This window comes from Furipterus horrens, unplaced genomic scaffold (assembly GCF_987537825.1).
Source record: "Furipterus horrens unplaced genomic scaffold, mFurHor1.1.pri manual_scaffold_9, whole genome shotgun sequence".
NCBI lineage: Eukaryota > Metazoa > Chordata > Mammalia > Chiroptera > Furipteridae > Furipterus > Furipterus horrens.
This window is the reverse complement of record NW_028327179.1, coordinates 9553740-9577263: the sequence shown is the minus strand read 5'-3', so window position 1 is coordinate 9577263 and position 23524 is coordinate 9553740. Positions and strand designations below refer to the sequence as shown.

The 23524-nt window shown below is 56.7% G+C and overlaps 1 protein-coding gene across 1 annotated transcript in view; it reads right to left on the bottom strand.

Moving 5' to 3' along the window:
• Positions 1-408: 408 nt before the first annotated feature.
• The window catches only part of CRHR2 (corticotropin releasing hormone receptor 2), a 36170-nt gene continuing 13054 nt past the window's right edge, over positions 409-23524 (bottom strand). The window contains exons 3-13 of the mRNA XM_090287791.1: positions 22461-22586; positions 12136-12221; positions 10669-10778; positions 10252-10369; positions 8724-8877; positions 8209-8269; positions 6726-6798; positions 2982-3067; positions 2692-2827; positions 2330-2371; positions 409-1106 (exon numbers count right to left, since the gene is read on the bottom strand). Of these exons, the coding sequence (XP_090143917.1) occupies positions 966-1106; positions 2330-2371; positions 2692-2827; positions 2982-3067; positions 6726-6798; positions 8209-8269; positions 8724-8877; positions 10252-10369; positions 10669-10778; positions 12136-12221; positions 22461-22586 (1133 nt within the window). The 3' untranslated portion in view covers positions 409-965. The remainder of the gene's footprint in view (positions 1107-2329; positions 2372-2691; positions 2828-2981; positions 3068-6725; positions 6799-8208; positions 8270-8723; positions 8878-10251; positions 10370-10668; positions 10779-12135; positions 12222-22460; positions 22587-23524) is intronic.

Here is a 23524-nt window from a genome sequence, read left to right as displayed (position 1 = left end):
AGCCCCAGGCCAGGGCCAGAGTTGGCAGACAAGGATGGCCCCAGCCCATCATCCTTGGCCAAGAGCACCCCTTGGGATGCCTGGGCCCCCGCCCTTTGGGGAGGCTGTCTCCGCAGGGGCATGGTTTATGTCACAGAGAACAGAGATCTTGTTTCTGAAGGGGAGGCTGATACTGGCTTGGGGGTGAGGGGGTAGAATTAGCTCCAATCCCTGAAGATGCACTTTTGTGTCTGCTATTCCTACCCCACTCCTTGTCCCTGCCTGTCCCCGGTGCTGCTCCCCCTTTTGTCCTGAGCTACGTCTCTGATGGCCCAAGTGTGGCTGTCCCAGCCCTGGTTGCACCTTCCTCCCCGTCGGGCTCTCCCCAAGTCCTCCAGTCTGTGGGGTAAGGCTGGAAGGAGGTCTCCCAGAAAGGAGCCAGCATTCCTCAGGAGGCCCCAGGGGCAGGGTGGTGGCCCGGGCAGGGCTTTCTCTAGGCGGAGGCCCTGGGATTAAGTCCTCCAAATGAGCCCTTGACTCCAGCTGCTGTGCTTCCCCCCGACTGCAGAGGGCGCCCCGGAGTGCAGTGGCCGCAGGCAGCCAGCAGAGCCATCCCTGGTCAGGTCCGTCACGCACTAGCTGTGGGACTTGGGCAGGCCCTTCCTGGGTGTGGGCCTCAGTTTCCTCATCTGCGAATGGGGCTACCATGAGGATCCAGTGTGAGAGGCTGGTGTGCGCAGACGCCTGGAGACAGGGCTCTGCTCTTCTCAGGGGTTCCTGCGACTCTTCTCTGTGCTCCGGCCTCGATGGCCCTGGCCCCTCCGAGCCCCCTGTGCGGCTGCACAGGCTGGAGAGCTGGTCTGTCCCCTCCCTTCCGTCCGCACCAGGGCTGTGTGGCAAGGAGAGCCCAGAGTGGGTGGTGGTGGAGGAGGGTGGGGAAGCTGTCCTGACTGCGGAGTGGCGGGCGAGGTGGGTGACATGCAGGGTCACACAGTGGCGGTCTGCTTGATGCTGTGGAAGCTGATCCGTGTGGGTGAGGTGGGGATGGACATGGCCCGGGCCCCCGGGACGCGGAGAGAGTGATGGTCCCGCCATCTGTGCCACCGCTTCCTCACGGCTGAGCGCACCTGTGGGTGGTGGGGGGCACAGACCCAGCTGAGCCCTTGGGCTGATCCCGGGGTCCGGGACAGTCCTCTCCCCTGCTCCCTGTCCCTTTCAGGGCCATTAAGGAAGCCCAGGGTGGCCCTCTCAACTGCCACCCTCACACTCAGAGACTGGCTGGCTCCAAAAGCGGGGTCTTTCCGCGACGCAGTTGGTTGGCCCTTGGCGCTCACGCCTCCCACCTGCGGCCCCTCTCAGAGGCCTCCTTCCCTGGCCCTTCCCCGAAGACGCTCCACCACACCCTGCCTTCGGACACACTGCCTTTCAGCCTGAGCGCCTGAACTTCACGTCTATGGCGGCACCAGAGGACCAAGGGCTAACAGTCTGACTCATGTCAGAGTCTGAGCGTCGCTGGTGTCATTTTATTCTCATCTGTTTGGCACCTGAAGAATGTTTCTGCAAAACAGATCGTGTCCCCCACATACTGGCCTGGCATGTGGTGGAACAGAATAAATGCTCTGGGAGCACCCACTGTTTGCTCCTTCTCTCCCTGCCTTCTGGCCAGTCCCAGTCTGCACAGCTGGACTTTCCCACCTGGGGACTGCTGCCTTAGTGACAGGCACCCAGATGTGCAGAGCCCCCCCCCCCCCCACTGCCCTGTGCGTGGGCAGGTGACATGGCCTTGGGGTGTTTGGAAGCTCTCAGGCCGTGGGCACTGTGTCTGCTCTGTGCCCTGGATCCCACCACGGGCCTGACCTAGTCAGCTGCTAGCATGCTGGGCCTTGGCTCCAACCAGGCTTCCGCATGTGCCTGACCTCCAGGGCCCACCCTGAGGTGGATGGGAATGTGTGGTGTCCTCTCTGCTCCCCAGGTCCAGGGAGACGTGGACACACGGCTCACACCTGACGTGCCCTGGAATCTTCTTCTGTCACCACCTCGATTCTGGCTTCTTCTTCCTGCGGGACCCTGCAACCTGGGCTCCGCTGCCCACCCAGCTCTCCCAGGGCATTGGTGGGGTGCCAGCCTGTGGTTCCTGGCCTGCACACTTGACCTTGTGCACTGGAGGAGTCCCTCAGGCAGCCTTCCTGTCTCCCCCTAACCCCCCAGGCTGGGTGATTTACCTGGCCCTCCCTTCCTGTCTCCAGAGCAGAGCTTGGACAGAGCCAGCGACCCCAAGAATCCCCAACCCTGGAGCGGGGGTGAGGACTGCCGGAGCCCAGCCCCCTCGCCCCCAGGCTCAGTTGCATACCTCTCCATTTAAGAAGCAGTAGAAGACAGATACAAAGAAGCCCTGCAAAGGAAGGAGGGAGTGGTCACGGGTCTGTGTGGGGATCCCTCTGTCTGGAGGGGCAGAGGGGACAGAGGCTCAGAGCAGGTGCTGGGCCAGCACTAGGAACCAGCATAATGACCCTCACCCACTCAGGGTGACGCCACCCAGGCTCTGGGATGGGGGTGACAGGGGCCAGGCTCAGGTTCAGTGTGAGCACTTATATTTGAGTGTGTACGAAAGCACCCAGCATGCACCGGTCCCATGTGACCATCCTGTGAAGGCACCCGAGCGTTCCAGGTCAGGAAAGCCCTCAGCAGCCCCCACCTGGTCATGTGGCCCACCTGGAATGACTGCAGGAAGGAGTTGAAATAGATGAACACAATCTGTGACAGGTCATCCTCCCCGGGGTTGACAAAGAACAGAATGTAGGTGATGCCCAGAAGGGGCAGGAGAACCAGGGTGGCCTTCACCGCCTTCCTGGGGGGTGAGAGGGTGACGCTGCAGGCGGGGCCTCACTCCCGGGGTGAGACCTCCCAGGACAGGGGGTAGAGGATCCTGCCTGGAGGCAGGGAGTGGCCCAGGTGGTCCCCCTATCTCTCCCTGTCAGGGGTCAAGGGCACCCACCGCTCACCTGTACTGCATCGTCTCCGATGTGGTGGACGCTCGTAACTTTGTCATTAGGATCCTGACGATGTTGAACAGAAACACAAAGTTGATCTGGAGGGAGGGAGGGAGGGAGGGAGGAAGAAGAGGGGGGAAAGGAGGGCCACGAGCTGGCGTGAGCTGAGAGGCAGCCACCTGTCCTGTAACCCACTGCAAGTCCCCATCCCGGGTGCATACACTTCCCATGCATCACCCCAGCACCTGCCTGGGGTCCCAGGGGTCCCAAGGCCTCTGCTCACCTCTCGCCCAGACAGGGAAGCACCCCTGCCCCCCCTGCCCCCCATGTTCACTCAGCTGCCTTCATCGGAGGGCTCCAGGGCCTGCTTCTTCCCCCCAGACCCGAGGAAAGGAAAGGGGCCTCAGGGGCAATAGATGAGGCATGACCCCTCAGAGGGTCCTGACCCCCGCCTGCTCGGGACACGGCAGGAGCTGGGCCCAGGGCGCTACTGAGCCCCTTGCCCTCTCCACTGCAGGGTCCCCACCTCGCAACAAGGGTCTCCCCGAGGCCCTCCTTGCTGAGGACAGCCCCGCCCTGGCACAGGACACGAGGGCAGACGGAGTAATCAATAACCCGAGGCCGAAGAGTGATTACTCTGGCCCTCTGTCCTCCGTGCCAGGAAAACTCGAGAACACTCGCAGACCCTGCTAGACAAGGAAGAGGCACGCGCTGCTGGGCTGGCTCTGAGGCTTCTGGGGGGCCTCGTTTACCTTCACTGTGAGCCTGGCTCAGCCCCAGGGCTCCCCGCACCCAGCCCCTCCCCGGGACCCGCCTGCCTGGGCCCCAGGGCGTCTGCAGGCTGGAGGTGCCCTGCTATACCCGCCAGCCTGTGTGTGTGGCTGCGCTGCCCTCCCCACCCTCCCGGTGAGTCTGTGGGTCTGTCCTGCTGTGTATCTGGGGACCTCTGCACGGCTGTTGTTTCTCTTCGTTCGTCTCCAAGTGTCAGCAGACAGGAAGTGAGTGTGTGTAGGTCCAAGTCACACACACATGCATGTGCGCACACACACCTTTCCCGAGTCTCGGTCCTGAGACTCTGTCATTCCTCACCCCACCCCCCCAAGTTCTGGATCCCGGCTGGGAGTGGGGGACACAGGCAGACATCATGGAACAGATATTCCTGTGGCCTCTGGGTGACCCTTAAATTTGAGGATGCTCTGGGGACCTGGGTGCTCAGACGCCTGGGCCACGGCCCGCTGGCCCCAGGATCGAGGGCAGGCGGGCTGGGGAGCCTTCAGCCAGGGCTGCCATGGCCTGTGAGCCCGGCTCCTCTGAGGGTTCATCTGGTTTACAGCTCCCGGGTTTCTGGTTTATTCCCTTTGACCACAAGGTCACCTCAACCTGGGTCAATTCTACTTTTCTCATACAAGTGAGACAGCCTTTCACCTTTTCTGATTCTGACTCCTCTGAGTAGAGACTGTTGGAATCAAGATATATTCTCATTTCTGCCATATTTCCCTGCATGAAATCTTATGTACCCATCACCCCACTAACCAATTCATTCAATTATTCACCCACTCTTATCCACCCACACACCTGCCCATCTACCCATCCATCCACCCACCCAACTACTTCCATGAACCCATCCAAATATTTACTCCACAAGCATTCATCATATTATCTACCCATTCACCCATTTATTTAATGGGTAATATACCTATGTCTGCCCCCCCAAGACCCCCCAGTCATTCAATCAGTCAGCAGCCCCCAGCCTGGAGCTCTCTCTGAGCCAGGGAAGCCAGCTCAGCCTGAAAACAGGGGAAGGAAGGGGGCTGGAAATGTGGAGATGTGATGTTCTTGGAGCATCCTCCACTGACAAGGCATGCAGTGTGTGGGCGAGAAGCCCCGCTTTCCCGCCGGGGCGGAGGGGGGCATTGCTGGGTTCCTCCCTTCTTTGTCTGCTGCTCCCACGCCCTGCTGTGTGTTTCCAAGGACCACCTGGCACCAGTCCTGGTTACTTGGCTCTGATTCTGGTTGTTCCAATTAGCATTTGTGTGGCCTTGGGCAAGTGGCTTAATTAGCCTCCTGAGCTCCTGCTTCCTCACCTGTCCCACCGAGATAGGCACGGAACTCCATGGCTGGCCCAGAGAGGGGCCCAATAAATGCCACCTGCTTTTCCCATGACAACAGCCTCCTGCAAACTCAACCAGCTGACGTGCCCCCCAGAACCCAACAAGAAGCACCTGTCTCTCACCTGCAGAAATGCAGCTGTGAACTGCTCAGGGAGGGTGGGGGGTGGGGTAGGACAGGGGCACCAAGTGGGTACCCAACAGAGAGGATGGCAGGCAGGTGGTGAGTGACCTGCTCCTGAGTCTCAGCTGAGCAATTGGTGGTGACCTTGGGCAGGTCACTTCATCTCTGTGAAATGAGAAGCATGCTCCCTCCTTCCAGACAGAGGACAGAGCTTCTGGAAAGGCTAAACTTGGAACCCAGAAACCCTATCAGTGAAAATAGCTGGGCTTCAAGGAAACCACAATCAAAGTGCCCTGGAGGTGATGGTGGAATGGGGAAGGGGACATGGAGAGGAAGCCAGGAGGTGGGTCTTGACACGGAGGCCTCCACCCTTGTGTCCTGTCTCCATTCTCCTCCTCCGCACTGCCCCTTGTCCATGCCACGGGGGCTTGCTCCCCACTGCTGCTGGGTCCCCACCCAGGCCAGCCTTCCTTGGCTGGGCCCCAGGCTTGTCAAAAGCCCTGTCCTCCAGGCTGGCAGGGAGGGGATGGGTCTCACAGTTTCCATTCACTCTAGGGGGGGGGGGGGTGACTCATTGCAGCTGAGTATCCAAGGACAATCCTTCCCCACACTGATTGCTGACAGGGACTGGCTTTTGCCTCTGAAATGGTGCAATTTCAATCAGTGGGTTCAAGAACCTTCTTAGTCATCTCCTGTTCACATGCATCAAGGACACTCAACGATGGGGGCAAATGGATTCCAGAAAAAATCACAAAAAAACCCAAGAGTAAAGAAATAAGAGAAAAACAGTAATCGCCCCCAAGGTAGACCAAAGAGGCCTCCACTGGGCACTTGCTGTGTGCGAGAGCTGGGTACTGCTCTCACACTACCCAGGAGCGTGTGGCCCTTTCAGGAAGCTGGTACCTACAGGAGCCTGAAATTACTGAGCCTGAAGTGAGTCTTAACGTAAATGCCAATTTCTTATGGGGCCTTTTTGTACTTCTCTCTTTTTTACGTATGATCTATAACGGGTTCGTTTTTGCAGAATGCAACCCCTGCGTAAACTCTACCTTGATTGAAGCTTGTTAGGGATTAAAACCGGGCGGCAATTATACCTTCGATTCGAAAACATTTGGGAAAGGGCGGGGAGCCGCACCATGAACAATTGCTCATGATGCTGCATTCTGGTACCAGGGCTTCAGGATGGGGATGGTGGTTTGGGCCCCAGACGAGTTCGCTGGGGGACGAGGGGGCTGCAGGTCTGGGCTGAGCAGAAGCCTGCACACCCCTCTCTTGCCACCAGCTGCCCCCTCGCCTGGTTGTCTCAGCCCTGGACCTGGCAAGGGAGTGTCAGATGGGGGGAGGTCAGACCCATTCTCTGCCCAGAAGAAGAACCCAGTGCCAGAGAGGGGAGGGGGATCCGTGGACAGTGTGTGTGGGGGGGGTGGGGGGCAGCAGGGCTCTCCAGAACACATCCCTCCCTCCCCAGCCTCTCTGCTGGGTGAGTACTCAACAGGTCTCAGTCCCGTCCCAGTCTCCACCTACCAGGAGCACGAGGATGATGGGGCCCTGGTAGATATAGTCCATGAGGTCACCAGGCTCCTTCCCAAACCAGCACCTGCAAAGGTGAGCAGCTGCTAGTGACCTGCTGAGCCCCAGCTTGGGGACCCTGGAGATTTGGACCCAGGGTCCTCTGGCTTGACACTTCTTGAGACCCAATCTCCAGAGTTGCATCTTCCCCAGAAGCCTGGGCAGGTGGCCCCAGCCCCAGGACCATCCGTGCCCCCTGCTGTCCTAGCTGCCTTTGTCCCTCATGGAGTGTCTGGTCTCCCCAGCGAGTCCGAGGGCCACCTGGGTCTCCTCCCCTCCTCACTCCCTCACCCATTCCTGCTGCTGGGCCAGGGCTCATGGCGGAGAGCTGGGCTGCCCCCCACTGGCCCCAGGCCCAGCTGCCCTGTGTCCCCTGTTCGTGCATTGCTGGACACCCGCTGCTTCGTGTGCCAGGCACTCAGCCACACGAAGCAGCAGGTGTGCAGGTGGCAGCCTTCTCCTGCCCCGGCCCAGCCCTCCTCCCAGATGAGCCTCATTCACCGGGAGGGGGAGCCTGCCGCTGCCAGAGGCCTGGTTGCTCTCCAGGGAGAATGGTGGGCAAAGCTTCAGGGTCTGGGTCTAGGGAAGGGCTGGGCCAGGACCCAGTCTGGCTCTGCCAGCAACTCCTCTTGGACCTTGGGAAGACCCCATAACCATGACCCCCTGCAACCTCAGAGGTCATCCAGTGAACACTGCCTCAAATAGGGATCTCCCCAGCTGCCTTCCCATCCCAAGGCTTCCTGGTCTCTGCTTGAAAACCCCCTTTGACAGGAAGATCACTCTCATTCTGCATTATGATGAAAGGTGCTCCTCTCTCTTGGGCAGCTTTTATCATTATGAGCGCTTCCTAGCGTGGAGTGCCTGGATTGTACCCCATTCCTGCCCCCACCGCCAAACCCCGCCTGTTCTCTCCATCTTCAGAGACACCCTTGGAGATTTGTATTCAGAGACTGCTATTCCCCTGTCCCCTCTCCTCTCAGCTGGTGGCACCCGACTTTTCAGCCACTCCCTGGCTGACCCCCGACCAGGTGGTCAGCAACTGGGCCGTGGCTAAGTGTATAGCAAAGGCTCTGCCGTAGGTATGGTCCCAGGACAGGACCTTGGCCCAGGGTTCTGTGACAGGCTTGCTGTCCCAGCCTCAGGTGAGGTCTGGGCTGAAAGTCAGGAACCCCTGGCTTAAGTACCAGTTCTGAGAAGGAGGCCTCCCCAAATGCCAAGGGGTCATGCATTTGGGCACTTAAAAGAACCAGAAATCCTAATTCAATTCAACAAATGTGACTTGACACCCACCACACGAGTGCCTCTGGGTGCCAGGGTTATATTTTTTTACCTGAAGGATGATGAAAAGCTGATCTGTCCTGTACGCTGCCTTTCCTGCCCCATGGCTTGGCCGGAGCCCATGGCCACCCTGACCCCCGTGGCTGACAGTCCTACTTACTGTTCATTCTCATAGTAGAGTTTGCCAAGGGCCCAGGCGATGATGATGGGGCAGGGAATGCCTGAAAAATGACAGACAGGGGTTGCAGTAAACAGACAGACGGACAGGGGACCCTCTCGTAGAACACAGGGTGAGGGGACCCTAAAGCGTCTGAGATCATGTTTCTAATCATCCACTGCAGACCATCCATGACCCCAGGGGCCCTGTCCCTCGACCCCAGCCCCCGCCCCTCCCCCACTCAGCCATCCCCTTTGAGTAAGTCAGAGAGATGAGGGGACTGTGTGATCAGGAAGGGGAGCTGGTGGCTTCTCTCCCAGAGCCTGACACAAAAGTCTCTGGGCCTGCCATTCCTGGCGAGGAGATGAGGGCCATTTGCAGAAGGCCCTTTTGGAGGGACTATTTGCTGCTTCCTGTCCAGCATGGAAGGCACAGGCTGCATTGTGGACTGTCCTGGGGATGGTGGGCAGGGCTGTGGTTCTGTTCTTGGGCCCTCCCACCCTCCTGGGGACCCTCACACCATCCGATGAAAAGGAAGAGCCACTTCCGCAGGCGCTCAGTGGAGTAGGTCATGACGATGGCTGTGTGCAGGTAGCAGCCCTCTACAAACATCCAGAAGAAGTTTGTCACCACGAAGTAGTTGAAGACAGTGGTGATGCACCGGCACCAGACCTGCATGGGGCAGGCAGTGGTCAGCAGCTGCCCTGGGCGGGGCCCAAGTGTGCGGCCCGGGTGCTGAGTCAGGGCTGGTCATTTTAGAGGTTCAAGGGCGTGGCACTCACTACCCTCCCATCTCACACTGGGTGGTTCATCCTTTGTCATTCTTCTCTCACTGTTTTGGTCTGAGTTAAGATACCAGTCTCCACGGGTACGGGTGTGTCTGCGACTTCTCTCCAGTGTTTTCTAACTTCTCTTTTAATCAAGAAAGAGGGAATCTGGCTCCCAGCTTCCCACAGGCAGAGGCCAGAAGGGATAGCACTGTTGTGTTTTCAGGGTTATGTTTTTTGGAGGGTCACCTTTTAACCAAAGCCTACACTGGTTCCCATTTCAGGACAGAATATGAAATGTCATGCAGGAAAGTGATTTCATATAAAGGGAGTCAACTAAAAGCACATTGTTATGTGAATAATAATAGCACAGGGACTCTGTGAAGGCGGGTGGCAGCCGTGGAGGTGTCCAGTCTCCATGTTTGGGAGCATGAATGTCACTGCTGTTTGCCTCCCCAGCAGAGGGGAATTTGTCCCCATCCCTCTGAGCAGGGCTCCCACACTGAGCTGGCCACTGCTCCCTTGGCTTTCCCCCATGACCCCAGCCTTGATCTTGGGTCCCGCGTGGCTGTGTGCCTCCTCTGTTCTGACAAAGTCCTGCTAAGTGGGGAGCTAAAGGTCCCCTCCTCCCAACCCTGCTCTATCTCCAAGTCAAGTGACATCTTATCACTACAAGCCAATAGTGGGCTGCAGGACACCCCAACATTGGACTGAACTTGTTTGGTGCTGAGGCAGGACTCAGTGTGGGGCCAAGTTGAGGGTCAAGGCAGGCTGGGTGTGCTTGGGTTCAGCCACCCAAACAAAATGTCTTGAGACGTCTGTAATGGTGTGCCTTGGAGTTCTGGGTGTGGCCCACTCCTCTCTGGTTTTTCAATAACTGGGACCCAGTACATAGCAGTGGCCACAAACGGGGTGGGTAGCTAACACGCGGATGGCTTGCTCAAGGTCCTGCTGGCCCAGATGTAGAGGCATCATTAGTGTCACCTAACCTCTCTGAGCCTGTTTACAGGTCTGTATGTAATAATCACTACAGGCCTCTCATTGGGCATAAGGGGGAGAGAGCTCAACAGTTAATTCCAGCCTCCTCTTCCCCAAGGGGCTTTAGAAGGTCCGGAATTCACAAGGTGGCGAGTAGGACAGGCTACCTCAAAGTCTGCTGTCAAGTTTGCGCTGCTCCCAAGACCCCAGCTCTGGAGGGACAACAACTGGAGTGGAGCAAAGAGGGGGGGGGCCCCCCAAAGCCCCCCCCTGGCCCGGCCCCAAGCCTCTGCCCAATGACCTCATTGTTTTCATGCACTTCGTGGTCAATGAGCTGCAGCAGGAACCACACGACGTTTCGCAGGATAAAGGTGGTGATGAGGTTCCAGTGAATGACATTCCGAAGACAGCGAACGCTCCTGCAGAAGGCCCGGGTCAGGGGTCTGCCAGGGTCAGGGTTCAGCTAGGACCGAGCCCCCGGGGGCCAGGGAGCGACTCAGCCTTGCATGAGGGTATGGGATGGCACTGTGGTGGCCACGGTTGGACCTCTCACTGCCAGCCTCCCTGTGGCATCCTGCATGCCCACCAGTGGCCCTCGCCTGCCCTCCCTTTGTCCACTGGCTCCAGGGCCCCTGGAGCGGAGGTGAGAACATTGGGACAGGCGAAGGGGGTGCTGCGGGACAAGGGACAGGGAGAAAGTAGGGGCAGCGTGGCTCACCGCAGGGCCAGGAAGAGCAGGAACGCGGCCGTGAGGGCTGCCACAGACACGCAGTGGCCCAGGTAGTTGACCACAAGGGCGATGTGGTAGTGCAGGCTGTACTTCCTCTGCTGGACAGACAGACAGACACACTGGCAGACAGAGGCATGGGGCACACGCAGGGCAGGGCTGGGCACTCGAGCGCTGACCACCCTGTGTGTCCTGACCTTGAAGGTGGGGGTGGCTCCACGTGTTATCACCATGCGTCGTTCTCACACACAGCTTCCTCCTCTTGGCCCTGGGTGGCTGCCCTCAGGCCTCCCACCATGTGACTTTGGTGTGGGTTTGGACACAGTGTATTCTGAGATATGCCAGAGGTGCAGGTAGATTTTATTCTCTTTAATTCTGCACTGGGAGTTGCCACCCCTGTGTTTAGCAACTGAGGGCGAGTTGATCCCACTCTCTGGGCCTCAGCTTTGACGTCTGTACAAGGGGGCCAACCTGCCCTCCTGCGTCAGAAGCAGTGGCTGATGGGAAGTCTGAGGGTTGCCTTGGGGTCAGTCTGCTCTGGGTGTTGCAGTGAGGGGTGGCAGTGCATTGGAGGCAGAGTTCTTAAGAACAATATCAGTACCAGATAAAGCCAGTCTGCTTTTTAGTGCCGCCTGGGCTGGCAATTCTAAACAGAGGCAGGGATAGAGCCCTCCTTCCTGCCCCAGGCGACTGTCTCCCCCACCCCTGCCCCCACCTCAGTTTGGCACCACTTGGGGGGCTGTGAGGTAGAGCGGTGAGAACCCGGCACAGTACAAAACCTTTCTCTTCCTCCTGACCCGCCCCCCTTGCTATCCCTGCAGCCCTCGCTGCAGTCCCTCTTTGGCTCACATTTTGAGAATCGCTTTCTCAGGGTAGACAAATGGTTTTCTACCAGCCCCGCTGAGGACCATGTTGGGCAAATGAGAAGGGGCTGGAGGTGAGACGTATCATTTTGGGTCAGAACTGAGGTGCAGCTCTAAAGGGCAGGCGGCTGCCCCCACCCCCCCGCCCCCCTCGCCCCCAGCAGCATGGAATCCATTTCAGAGCAAGAGAGGCTCATGAGGTCTGGGCAGGACCCAGCCTCCTGGGCAGGGACTGCCCTTCAAGGGCTGCCCTTATTTCCATGTGGGGTCTAAGGTCAGAATGCCAGGTGGGGAAGCTGAGGCCTGGAGGAGGAAGGAAGTCACACGGCCTGTAGCTGTTGGAGCGCTGGTCACCCAGTCATTCCCCTTTTGCGTCACACGCCCCCCTGGCTGTGTCCTCTACCAGCCAGACTCTCCTGAAGGTGAGGCTCCATGTCCCCTTGTCAACCTCACCACAGTGTCCCTGAGCACAGGGCGGGATGTGGGCTGGGGGCAGGGGCAAGAGGTGCGACATGGAGTGGCCGGGAGGCAGGACCCGTCTGCCTCTGTGCTCAGCCTGAGTCACCCAGGGCCAGGGCAGGCGGGGGCCACTCACCTTGTCGTCCAAGATGGGCACGCACTGGGAGTAGTTGATCCGGGAGGCCCACGTCCCGTTCCGCAAGCACTCTCGGTAGGCACTTCCTGCAAAAGGTGCCCACCGCCAGGAGGCAGGTCACGCCCCTCCTCAAGCTCTCCCTGGCTCCCCTGCCCCCCCCCCCAAAAGGCCCATACTTCTCAGCTTTCCTCGGCCAGGAAACACAACATGCATCTAAAATCCATCTGAAAGTTGCGTGTAAAAACAGCTCAAAAGACTTGCCACCCACATCAGCGAAAAGGCGCGAATAAACCCACTTTGGATATGAACTTTGACTAGTTCCTACACTTCCTTTCATTTTGTTCGGGACTGAACCCAGTTGTAAGCCCTGGGCTGCGGGCAAAGGTTCACTGCTTGCAGCCAGCTCGTTTCCATTCTAATCCCAACCATGTTATACTTTCCTACCAGTGCCAGCACTTCCATTTTAATAATCGCCGCCACCGACATAGCAGGTGTTTACCACGGGTCAGATCCTCTTCTGTGTTCTGCATGCTGTCCATTCCATCCCCACAGCAACCCCAGGGCAGAGGCGCTAACATTAGTCCATTTCACAGAGAGAAAACTGAGACACACAGAGAAGAGCCTGCTCGCCTGAGATACTGTACAAGAATGAGAACAGGATTCAGACCCAGGTGGTCTGGCTTCAGCTTAATGTTCTTAACCTCTGGGCTACTGAGTACATAGGAATGAGGAACCGTTGGGAAAACAGGACTGTCCTGCTGACCTTGGGCTTCAGCTGCCTGGGTGACCACCATGTGATGTCTCTCAATGTCTGAGAACCAGCCTGTGTATTAAAGTTGGAATGAGATATGGGAAGAGACATATCAAGCCCTGGTTGCTGTGGCTCAGTGGATTGAGCGTCGGCCTGCAAGCCAAGTGTCGCTGGTTCGATTCCCAGTCAGGGCACATGCCTGGGTTGCACGTCAGGTCCCCAGTTGGGGGTGCATGAGAGGCAACCGCGCGTTGATATTTCTCTCCCTCTTCCTCCTTTCCCTTCTCTCTAAAAACAGATAAATAAAAGTAACCTTGTTAAAAAATAAATAAATAAGTTAATTTTTAAAAAAAAAAGACATTTCAGAACCTCCAAGTCAGATGTAGAAAAGGGCTGGTTTTATCCAAGGGGAATGTGTGAAGGTCAAAGAATGCTTGTATTTACCTTTGTTTAAATTCTAGCTTGACTGTTGTCTCCCTCCCCCAGGTAGCCCAACCTCAACCTCCAAACAGGAGAAACCCCTCCCACTGGAAAACTCCCAAAGCCCTTTGCCGGCCTCTGCTCCCTTTTCACAATTGGTATGAATTTTACCTCCCCCACTTGGTTAGAAATTCTAAGTGATCCATTGTTTGGTGATGGTTTGTACCAGGGTTCCGCTCTCTGGCTAATGGATGGTTGTTCGCAGAGTTGTCTTTGGGCTTATGTTAGATATACAGTATAAAGCTTATTAAAATAAATAGCACACAGAGTAGAGTCACAGAGCTAGGGGGGAACCTGAGATTGCTTTAGGAAGCAGTGAGTTTTGAAGTAATTAAGTTACTTAAAAAAAACCCCACTTTTGTTGAGCTGACAGTGAGTAAAAAGCAATGGAATTATTTAGGAGTAATTGCTGAAGAGCAGAAACAATGGGGGAGGTTCTATTAGCTTAATTGTGTTTTAAATCAGTGCCCTGAGCTCACAGTTTTCACGTTCAGGCAGGATCCCGGCCTTTGTGTGGGTCACCCGGGCCAATGCTGGTCTGACACTGACCCCAGCCCCAACCACAGAAGCCTCAACCCTGTCTGTGGAACCCAATTCCCTGCCTAGGTTTTCTCTCCTCGGGGCTGTTTCACTGCAGAGAGGTTGTGTGTTAAGAGAATCTGATGCATAGAGTCAGTGATGTCACTAGACTAAAGGACAGGATTTGGGCTGAAGCCAAAAGGACCCATGTCAAGTTCTCTGAGGAGGGCAGGTCCCTTTCTGATGGGGGTTTAGAGTTCCTCTCCACAGGCCTGGATGAGAGGAGACACCTCGATTCTAGCTGTGATTCAGAGAGAAAAATGTATCTTCTGGGGATCTGTTCATAGATGTTACCCAGATTTTGTGACATTTAGTGCTAAGCCCCTTCCTCCAGGAAGGCATCCTCGGTTGTTCACATCCACAGATCTCTCTCTCCAGACTCCCCACCACCAGTTCTGACAGTCTGAGCCTCTCACTTACAGCCCTTGCTCATGACCTGGCCTGAGTTGTTCAGGTGTGTGAGGCTGGTCTCTGTTCAGTGTGGGACTCCTTGAGGACAGGGCCTCAGACTGCTCACTTCCAAAGTATGGCATCTCATGGGAGTACTGACCACAGGGTGGGCTAGTGGATGAGAAAGGGTCAGAATAGAGATGCTGCAAATCTGAGACCTTTCTGGCCCCTTTTATGCATGCCGCTGGGGTAGCAGGCTCTGTGAGTTCTGTCTCCTGTTTCATTTTCGGGAGTCTGCCCCCTCCCGCCCATCCTTTGCCCTTCCCTCTAGCCACCTGGTCTAGACTGGCACAACAGCCTCCTATCTTGCCTCACTCCCTTCTCTCTTGACCTTTGACTCTCTCTATCCTTTGTCTCAACTGTCAGAGTGATCATGTTGATTTAAGCTTAAAAGCCATAAGCTGCTTTTTATTGAGCTTGGGATTAAAGTCAACTTTCTTGGTGTGATATTCAAGGCCCTGCACACTCAGATCCCAGCCTAACTTTCCTGACCCAGCTCTAGCAGTCTACAGGGCAGGTGACATTTGCACAGGCAGACAGGGTGACACCCAGCTATCTGCTGAGCCATTCCTTGAAACACCCTCCTCGCTCTCACCCACTGCTCACTGGCAAACTCCTATCTATCTTTTAAACTCCAGTTTGAGTGCCATCTCCTTCTGGAGGCTTTCTCAAGACCCAAGATATTAAGTAATTGCTTCTTTTTCTGAACACCTCCTTTGTGTGTCTTTCTGTCATTGAAACATAGGCTTTCACACTCTATTGCCCTTGAACCTCAGCAACACATTCATTTCATATCACAATATAGTACAGACACACACACACACACACACACACACATTACTGAATTCAGTATCACAAAGCAAAATTTATCTTTAGTATTTTTGTACTATTTTAATGAATTCTATTTTATAGACAAATGCTGGTCATGATGCCACTAGATTGACACCACAACCCACTAATGTGCTACCATCTGTAGTGTGACAAACAAAAGTCTATTTTACAGCATTTGCCATAATTCGCTATGGACACCATCTCATTGGGTTTGATCCTAGTCTTTGCTGCTGGAGTTGGGCTCCCTGGGGACAGACAGGAAGGCAGAAGCTGTATTGGAGTCATCAGATGCCCCTCAGGAGTGAGCCACTGAGTGCGTAGTGGGCTGTGTCACATTGACTCAGGTCTGCCGAAACCCTGGGAAGCGGAGTCTGGGATGTGGGATGTGATAGCGAGAGGGGGCTTCCCTCAGCCGGCTCAGCCATGCCTGGGAATGAGGTTCTCGCTACAGACACTGGGTACCAGGGGGCTGGAAGACAGATGTTCCCAGCTCTTCAGGGGAGCTGGCTAATGAAGATGTTGAGCCCTCAGGCACAGCCTGGCACAGGAGAGAGTAACACAGGAAGGTGGGCACGGAAAGGGTGAGAGCAGGTGGTCAGACCAGATCGTGGGGACGGATGCAGTGAGGTGGGTGTCTGCTACCACCGTGACACAGGCACCCCTGTTAAAGATCTATGTGGGTGGTGTGCAGTGTGGCCTGGATGATGCAGGCAGGGTCTTCCCATCCAGGACTCTCTGGCCTGGGCAGCCTGCACCCTACCCCCAGCAATGTGCTGGAGCTCTGCCCCCAGCAGGCCTCTGGCCTGTTGAAAGCCCCCATTACAATGAGCTCTCCTACTCTCAGGCAGAGACACTGTGATAAGAGCTCAGGCAGATGCCTGTGTGGTCCAGAAGCCTGGCTGGGGAAAGATGGGGGCCTATGCTCTAGTGGCAGTTTTGCCTCTGGCTGGCTAAGTCCCTTCCCTCTTGGCTTCAGTGTCCCCTATCAGAAAAAGTAATGTAAGTTGGTTCTCAATGGCAGTACTGGCATCAAAGGTGGGTCAAGTATCTGCCAAGTGCCAGTGGCAACCACGAGACATCGTGGTGATCCAAGATATCCCTATATCAGTCTCAAGTATCCTAGAGTTTGGCATTGCTATCTCTGATATTCTAGCTGGCAAGGCGTGGGAGACAGGGACCGTGAAAGAATGGCTTATTTTGGTTGTAGTCAGGGGGACAGAGTGCAAGGGACAGGCTGGGCGTGCAATGAGCAGAACTGTGGTGGAGGGGCAATAACGTGGTCACTGGATATATAGGAAAAATTGTAAGGGGGGTGGGTACTGGCAGATGCTGGCAGGAAGGTGGGAAGGGCCAGAAGTAGTATTTATTGAAGGAATGAGGTCGCTGTACAGAACAGGAACTTCAGCACCACGGACAGCGGAACAAACCCATTCCCCGCCATCTATGAAGGTGCCCCTACGGTGGTGAGCTCCTAGGACCCAGCCCTCTAACCAGCACTCAGCCCACCGCCCAAGAAGGTTTCACTAATTCATGTCTCTCTTCAAGGCCCAACTTCAGCCCTAGATGCTCCAGACGCTTCCATGACTGCTCCAGCCTCCTGGGGGTTCAGCTGCTCACCTCTCCTAGTTCATTCTGGGTCAGGATTCCCCAGCCAGTCTAAGGGGGGAGAGTCTAGCTTGTCCTCTCCTCTAGTCCTTCCTTAAGGGCTACACAGAGCTGCATATACAGGGGCTTAGGATGGATGGAGGTGATACTGTTGCCTAGGTGACCGGGGAACCCCAAATGAGCATGAGATGTTTGGGATAGACCAAAAAGACAGTCTGCCACTGTGGATGCCCAGGCCCCAGCAAGCTGCATGGCAAGTGCAAAAGGACCACATGTGCAGGGGGCAGCTAGGTCTCACACACATGCCATGGGCAGGTTAAGCCTCGTGTCCAGAAGACACTAAGTCCCACCCTACCTGGGGTGGGGTATTGGTCTAAGACAGTAAACCTGTGATCTGTCTTCTCCAGATTCTTGGCAAGAAATCCTTAGCTGTCCCCAGAAAAAGCATGTTAGAAACTGAGTCAGCTAGCATCTCCTTGGAAACTTAAGAAGGGGAGGCAATGTCACCCTCATTTGATCTAAGGGGCCCAAAGAGGGAGAGTGACATGTCTGGGGTCACCTGCAATGGGCAGGCAGAACTGAGATCTCTCTCCCCTGGGACATACTTTCTCATGGGAGACCCTGGAGCCAGTGTTCTGGAAGGAAGAGGCTCCCCCTGAGACACCTTGTTCCAGAAGATGCAGTCAGCTGTGCCCTCTGCCATGTCTTAGCCACTTAGTGTCCAGTTCCCCAGAGAAGACAAGGCCTGAGGGGCCAGATATCCCACTGTGAGTCCCCTTACTGCCTCTCCTTGGAGTTCGACTGCTCCAGGCCCAGTCATCTGCTTTTCTGTCTGGCTTGGGGTCTTGCTGGGAAATCTTTGACCTTCACCTTGGGTCACTGTTCTTAACATTTAGGGGAGAAGTCTCCACTGGCTGGATTGGGCAAGGGTGCTATGGGGCACGACTGGTTGCTTTTCACCTCCAGTTAAGAGACCGTTGGGGAAGCTCAGTCATGGTGCCAACAGCATAGGACCTTTGACCTCCCCAAACGACAAAAGCATGTCTCCGAGTCCATACTCCCGCAATCGCTTCAATGTTGCCACTGCTAACGAAGGCCAGCCGCCTCTGGGGTCCAGCTTGAATATTTCCTATCTTGTGCTGATCACAGCACATGGGTCGGGGCGAGGTGTGGGGGTAGCTGATGACGCTCACCCAGGCTCAGAGCCAACCTTGGCCTAGAAGGAGTGCTGGGTTGAGAGAATGAGAATCTGCCATCGCCACCCCAGTTGTCAGGTTGTGAAGAGCCTCCCGAGGGCCATCTGCCTATGAGATCTGGGATGAGAGACAGGGAACTTCAGTTCCACTCTTCAGTGGTGTGTGGACACTGCTCTCGGGGCCTCAACTGTCCATTCTGGATGTCCCCAAACCCCCAGTAACTCTACCCCATTTTCAAACACTTTTCATCCTGTTGCCCTTCCATCCTTGAGTAGGCATGACAGGCACAAAGGTCCCTATTTACAGCATACAGCGAGGAAACTGAGTTGGAGAGGCGCCGGGCAGTTTGGTGGTGACCACATTGGGCCCGTGCACAAGGAAGGGGTGTGAGGTCACGGCCCTTCCCAGGAGGAAGCACCTGTCCCCTGCTCCAGCCTCTATTCACATGGCTCCCTCCTTCCAATCACCCATAGCAACGCTCCATGAGCTTGTCGCCATGACGCCGGCCACGGAGGGAGGTGGGGAGGAGGAGGGCAACAGGGACCCCTGAGGCAGAGGCTGCAATGGAACAGAGGAATGTCAGGGGAAGGGGGCCACTGGGATTCATCAAGCTCACCCCCTACCTAGGACAGAGAAACAGTCCCAAAGAAAAGAAAAACCTGCCCACAGGTGCGACAAGCTGTCAGTGTCCTGGCCAGCATTAGAACTGGCTCCCAAGCAGTTTCTGTGAAGTAATGTGGGGTAAAGACGCCTCTGGCTTGCAGAACGCTATGGCCTCTCTCTGACCCAGGGGGTTGCCTCTCTCCAGAAGCCTTTGGGTATCAGACTTTCTTCATGTACCTCCTGAAAATCAAGCAGTGTCCCCCCAAAGTATTTAGGCTTGCACCACGAGGCTGTGGACAGACAGCTGGGGCTCTTAAGAGCTAGTGGAATTGAGGTCCATGACCTGGCCCCTGTCCTCTCTACCCACATCTCCACCACTGTTCCTACTCCCCCTTCCACCTGACACATCATTGGCCCAGTTTTTCAAGGCCCTAATTAACAACACTTCTTTCTCCAAGAAGCCTCCCCAACTTGCTCCCTACTCCTTTTGAAAATCAACCTCTTCCGTGTGCTCCTACAGCCTGGGCTGTACAGTGTCCCTTAGGAGCAAATATCGTAAAGCTCTTTAAGAGTCTCTCTCCCTTTCCCTCTCCTTCTCTCTCAGGATGCCCTGAATCTTTGAAGAGCTTGTGTTGAGTGGGGAGGGGATTACACACCCACCAACCCAATAAGAGGTGGGCAGGAAAAGGGCCATTACATGTCTGGAGGATTCCTGGGAGGGAGGGAGGGAAGATCAGGGGGTGTTCGCACAAATGGCTGAGACTCCACCATGAACGCGTCTCACTTCTCGGCCAGCCACCTAGCCTCACACCTGCAGAGGTGGGAAATGCTAGACCACCAGTTTAAGAGCTCCTGCAAGTAAGAGCTCCTGGGGGCTGGGCAAGTGTCTTCCCTTCTCCAGGCATTGCCCACCCTTAAGTAACAGGGGAGGAGAGGGCTGGCCTCAGCATCAAGGCCCTGCAGCTGGGACACTGGGTGTCTGGATGGCCACGGGGACGTCCGTTTCTGTGCTCTTGCTTCTGCCTTCTCTTAGCCCAGCCCCCAGTGAGAGTCAGGCAGCTGCCACTTTCCCTCTGTCCCAGCAGGGGACCTTTTTGCCAGGGTAGCTTCCAGCCTTAGGCCCCAGGTTGCACTGGGGACAACCAGACCGGAGTTTCTGGATTTTCAGCTTCTACTTCCTCAACCCACAGGGTAGGGTCAGTCTGTGACCCTCCTTGAGGCTCTGTCTCTGCACCAGGCCTGTTCTCAAGAATTATGACATCCCCACTGTGTCAAGGCCCACTCCTACCCTCTCCAGGAAGCCTTCCAGCAATGCACCAGTCCTCACCAAGCCCCTCTTTCTAATCCCTGACTGTTGATTTGCGTGAGTCTGGTCTTTAAGCAGCCTGGGGCTCCCTGAGGGCAGGGCTCCACCTTTGCTACTATCTCTGTCCCCTCAGGGATGAGAAGGAGAGTCCTTTATTATTTATTTATTTGAGAAAGAAACGTTGATTTTATTGTTCCACTTATTATGCATTCATTGGTTGATTCTTGTATGTGCCCACTGGGTATCAAACTCACAACGTTGGAGTATCAGGATGATGCTCTAACCAACTGAGCTACCCGGCCCATGCTGAAGAGAAGATTTTTCTCAGACCCAATGGCAAGACCCCTCTGGCTGGAGACCACTCAGCTAATGTGTTTCCATGACTCACGCTTCAGTGTGTGTCTAGAATGGGGTTCTGGGAAGTGGGACCCTGTCCTCTCCTTGGGGTTGGGTTAGGTGGAGTGTCCCCTTATCCCCTGTCCTGGAAGGTGCCTCAGTACAGGTGGGACTCCACTGGAAAGGCAGGCAGAGCAGGAGGAAGTGCGGCCAGGAGGCGGGAGGAGGGCACTGACTCACTGAGCTTCCATCACCATTGGGTGGCTGTGCTGGCTAACGGTGATGCTCTCTGCCCTGAGGCTCGTCCCGGTCCCCAGTCCCCAGCAGTCACACTGGGGGCAGCATTTTGGTTCAAATGAAGCCAACTGTTCATCATATACCAGGGGCTAATTGGCACTACCTTGGTGATGCCTTGACCTCTTTCTAGATTCTCATTTGATGTGAGGAGAGTGGTCTGCTATGTGCCCTGGCACCTCCTTTGGGAAGTCTTGCCGGGCTCCCCTGCCCCCCGTCCCCCACACCCCACCCCACAGCCCCTTGCTCCCCCCCATCAGGGCATTTATCCCTCTGAGTTTCTTTTGTCTGTTGTGAGGGTGAGTGAGGACCTCATGCCAGTGCGGTGGCTGGCACACAGTGGACATTTAATAACCTGAGTGACTGAACTCTGTACTTAGCTCTGCCATGAAGAAGAGCTCCAGGCCCTGCCCTCAGGGAACTGCAGGCTGGCTGGCAAGAGCAGCAGGCAGCCCAGGCTGGGCCGGAAGCAAAGCAGACCTCTCTGCCTCCTCACTTAGCCCTCAGTCTCGGGGTCCAGGCTGAATCAGGGACCCTGAGCTGCCCTGCCACACCCCACACAGCTCGCAGGATCCTAACACTACAGTTTTATAATCTCCAGACTGGGAAGGAACCTGTAAGTTGTTCCTTCTGCTTACATACCTCCCATGGTGGGGACCTCACTGCCAAGCACAGATAGAAAGCATGTCCTCAGAGGACACATAACTTCCTGAGCAGCCTCCCTGTCTCTAGCAACCCCTTCCATTAGCAGCACCTCTGCTGCCGGACCCCTTGGATGAGGCCCAGCTGCCCCCTGGGCCCCCAGCACTGTCCGCTGGTGGAGACAGGGGACTGAGGCTTAGCATCCCACGCAAGCTGTCTTGCCCTCTCACCACCTGTCTCCGCGAGGCACTGGGGCTCTGGGAGCTTGGACAGGCCTGTGTGCGTGCGCATGCATGTCCCCGAGGGGATGGATGAGCTGCGCCCTGTTCAGACAGATATTCAGAAGGAGGTTGCTATGCTGTTTCCAGGACAGGGGCTTCAAACGCCCCTCTCCCCTCAGGAGGGTCTCTGCTGGCGGGCTGGGTCTGGAGATGTAAGTGGCCTCCAGGGTAGACCAGAGACGGCTGCCCTGGAGCCTCACAGACATTCCCACCTGGCTCCCCCCATCAGGCCTTCCTTGGGCACAGACACAGAGCTGGTGCTGAGTAATCCCACCTGGGTGCGGGAGACTCCTGTAGCCCCTACTGCCGCCTTCTGCGGAGTGTGAAGCCAGGAGGGGGGCGGGCACAGGCTGCTCTCCCTGGGAGGTGGGGGTGGTCCTGATTACCTGGGGTGCTAGACTAATGCAGCCTGCTGCCCCTGACTCAAAGCCCAGAGGGTCCGTCTGGAGACAACCAGGCAGGAAGAGGCGACACCCCACACTCTGGCCCAGAAGCTTCGACGCACTGCCTGCTTTCCCAGCACAAGCGCTGCCCCCCAGTGTTTCTTCCTCCTGCCCTCCTCCTCCCTGGTAGGAAAGAGTGCTCAGTGCACTCACCTCTGGGCTTCGGAACGTAAGGTAGGGGCCCCCGCCCCTTGGGGAGCATTGGCTAAACAAAGAGAAGCCCTAATGGGGGAACGTCACGCACCTTTGTATATAATGTGGAAGAGAGATGTTCCCTTAAAGGGAGGCAGTATTTCCTGCTCCCCTTTCTGGGTTCTCACGCACAGAACACAGGAGTCGTAGGCAAATTACTACCTCTCTCCTACCGCGGGGTAGGAGCAGAAGGAACGCCCTTAACATTAGAAGGGGTCCTTAATGCGGGCGGTGGGACGGCGCCTCGGCGCGGCCCTCAGCACATCCCCAACGGTGGGTCGGGGGCCCTCCTGAATGGTGGGCGCGGAGACCGCGAAGGAGGGTCTGGCCACTCACGCGTGGTGTTGTACTTGATGCCGTTGAAGTACTCAGGGCACGGCCTCTCCACCAGGGCTCCCGCGGCGCTCCGGGGCCAGCATGTCCCGATCTGGTCCAAGGTCGTGTTGCAGTAGGAGTAGGGTCCTGGTGACGGGAGAGAGCGGAGTGGGGTTTAAGGGGTTGCGTTGCCGGGGTCGCCAGGCGCCGCGGGATGCAGGGCGCGAAGCTCTCGGAGTGCAGGGCCCTGGAGGCACCCAGTGCGCCAGGAAGGGAGCCCGCGACGCCCGGGTCCGCACGACGCCCGGGTCCGCACGCCTCCCGTGTCCCCACGCCTCCTGTGTCCCCACTCCTCCTGCCTACCCTCGGGGTCCAGAGGCTGTGCCCAGCCGTCCGAGAATAGCTCTTCGGCCAGAGCCAGGCTGCAGTTGGCTTCCAATAAGCTGTGGAGCAGCACCGCGTCCATTGCGCCCCGCAAAGTGTGAGTGCGCTCTTGGCGTGGCTGCGAGGGACTGGGTGTGACAGTGAGCGGCCGAGAGAACGCGGGTTTACACCCTGCCCGTCCAGTCCCGACCTGCCGGGCAGTCTGTGGGTGCTGCGCCCTATCTCCCGGAGCCCCCAAGTCCGGACCCTAACCTAGCGGAGCTGCGGAGCGCACGGAGATGCGGGTCCACCCGTTCAGTCGCAGCCAATGGCGGCGTCAGGGGGCGGGGCCGGGCCGCTCCTCCAGCTCCCCGCCCAAGGTCCTACCCGGAGCCCGCCTTCTCAGAGGAGGACCGCAGGGATGCAGAGTGTGGGCCTGGGGTGGCAGAATGCCCCGGCGGAAGATCACAGCCGCCGGGGCTGCTGGGACAGCAAAGCGCGCCCCCCAACCCGCCCAAGGAACCCACTGCAGCCTGCCTAACTACTGGCCGCCTGAGTTTCTTCTCCCTGAGCTAGGACAATGCAGGGGGGTGGCAGGAGTGGGGGCAAGAATCCACGTGCAAAACTGCACTCCAGAAAAACTCCTTGTGGCCTCTGGGAAGGAAGAGGATTGGAAGGGCTTCAAGGGAAATGGGGAGGCCACCAAAGAGTGGCATGCATGG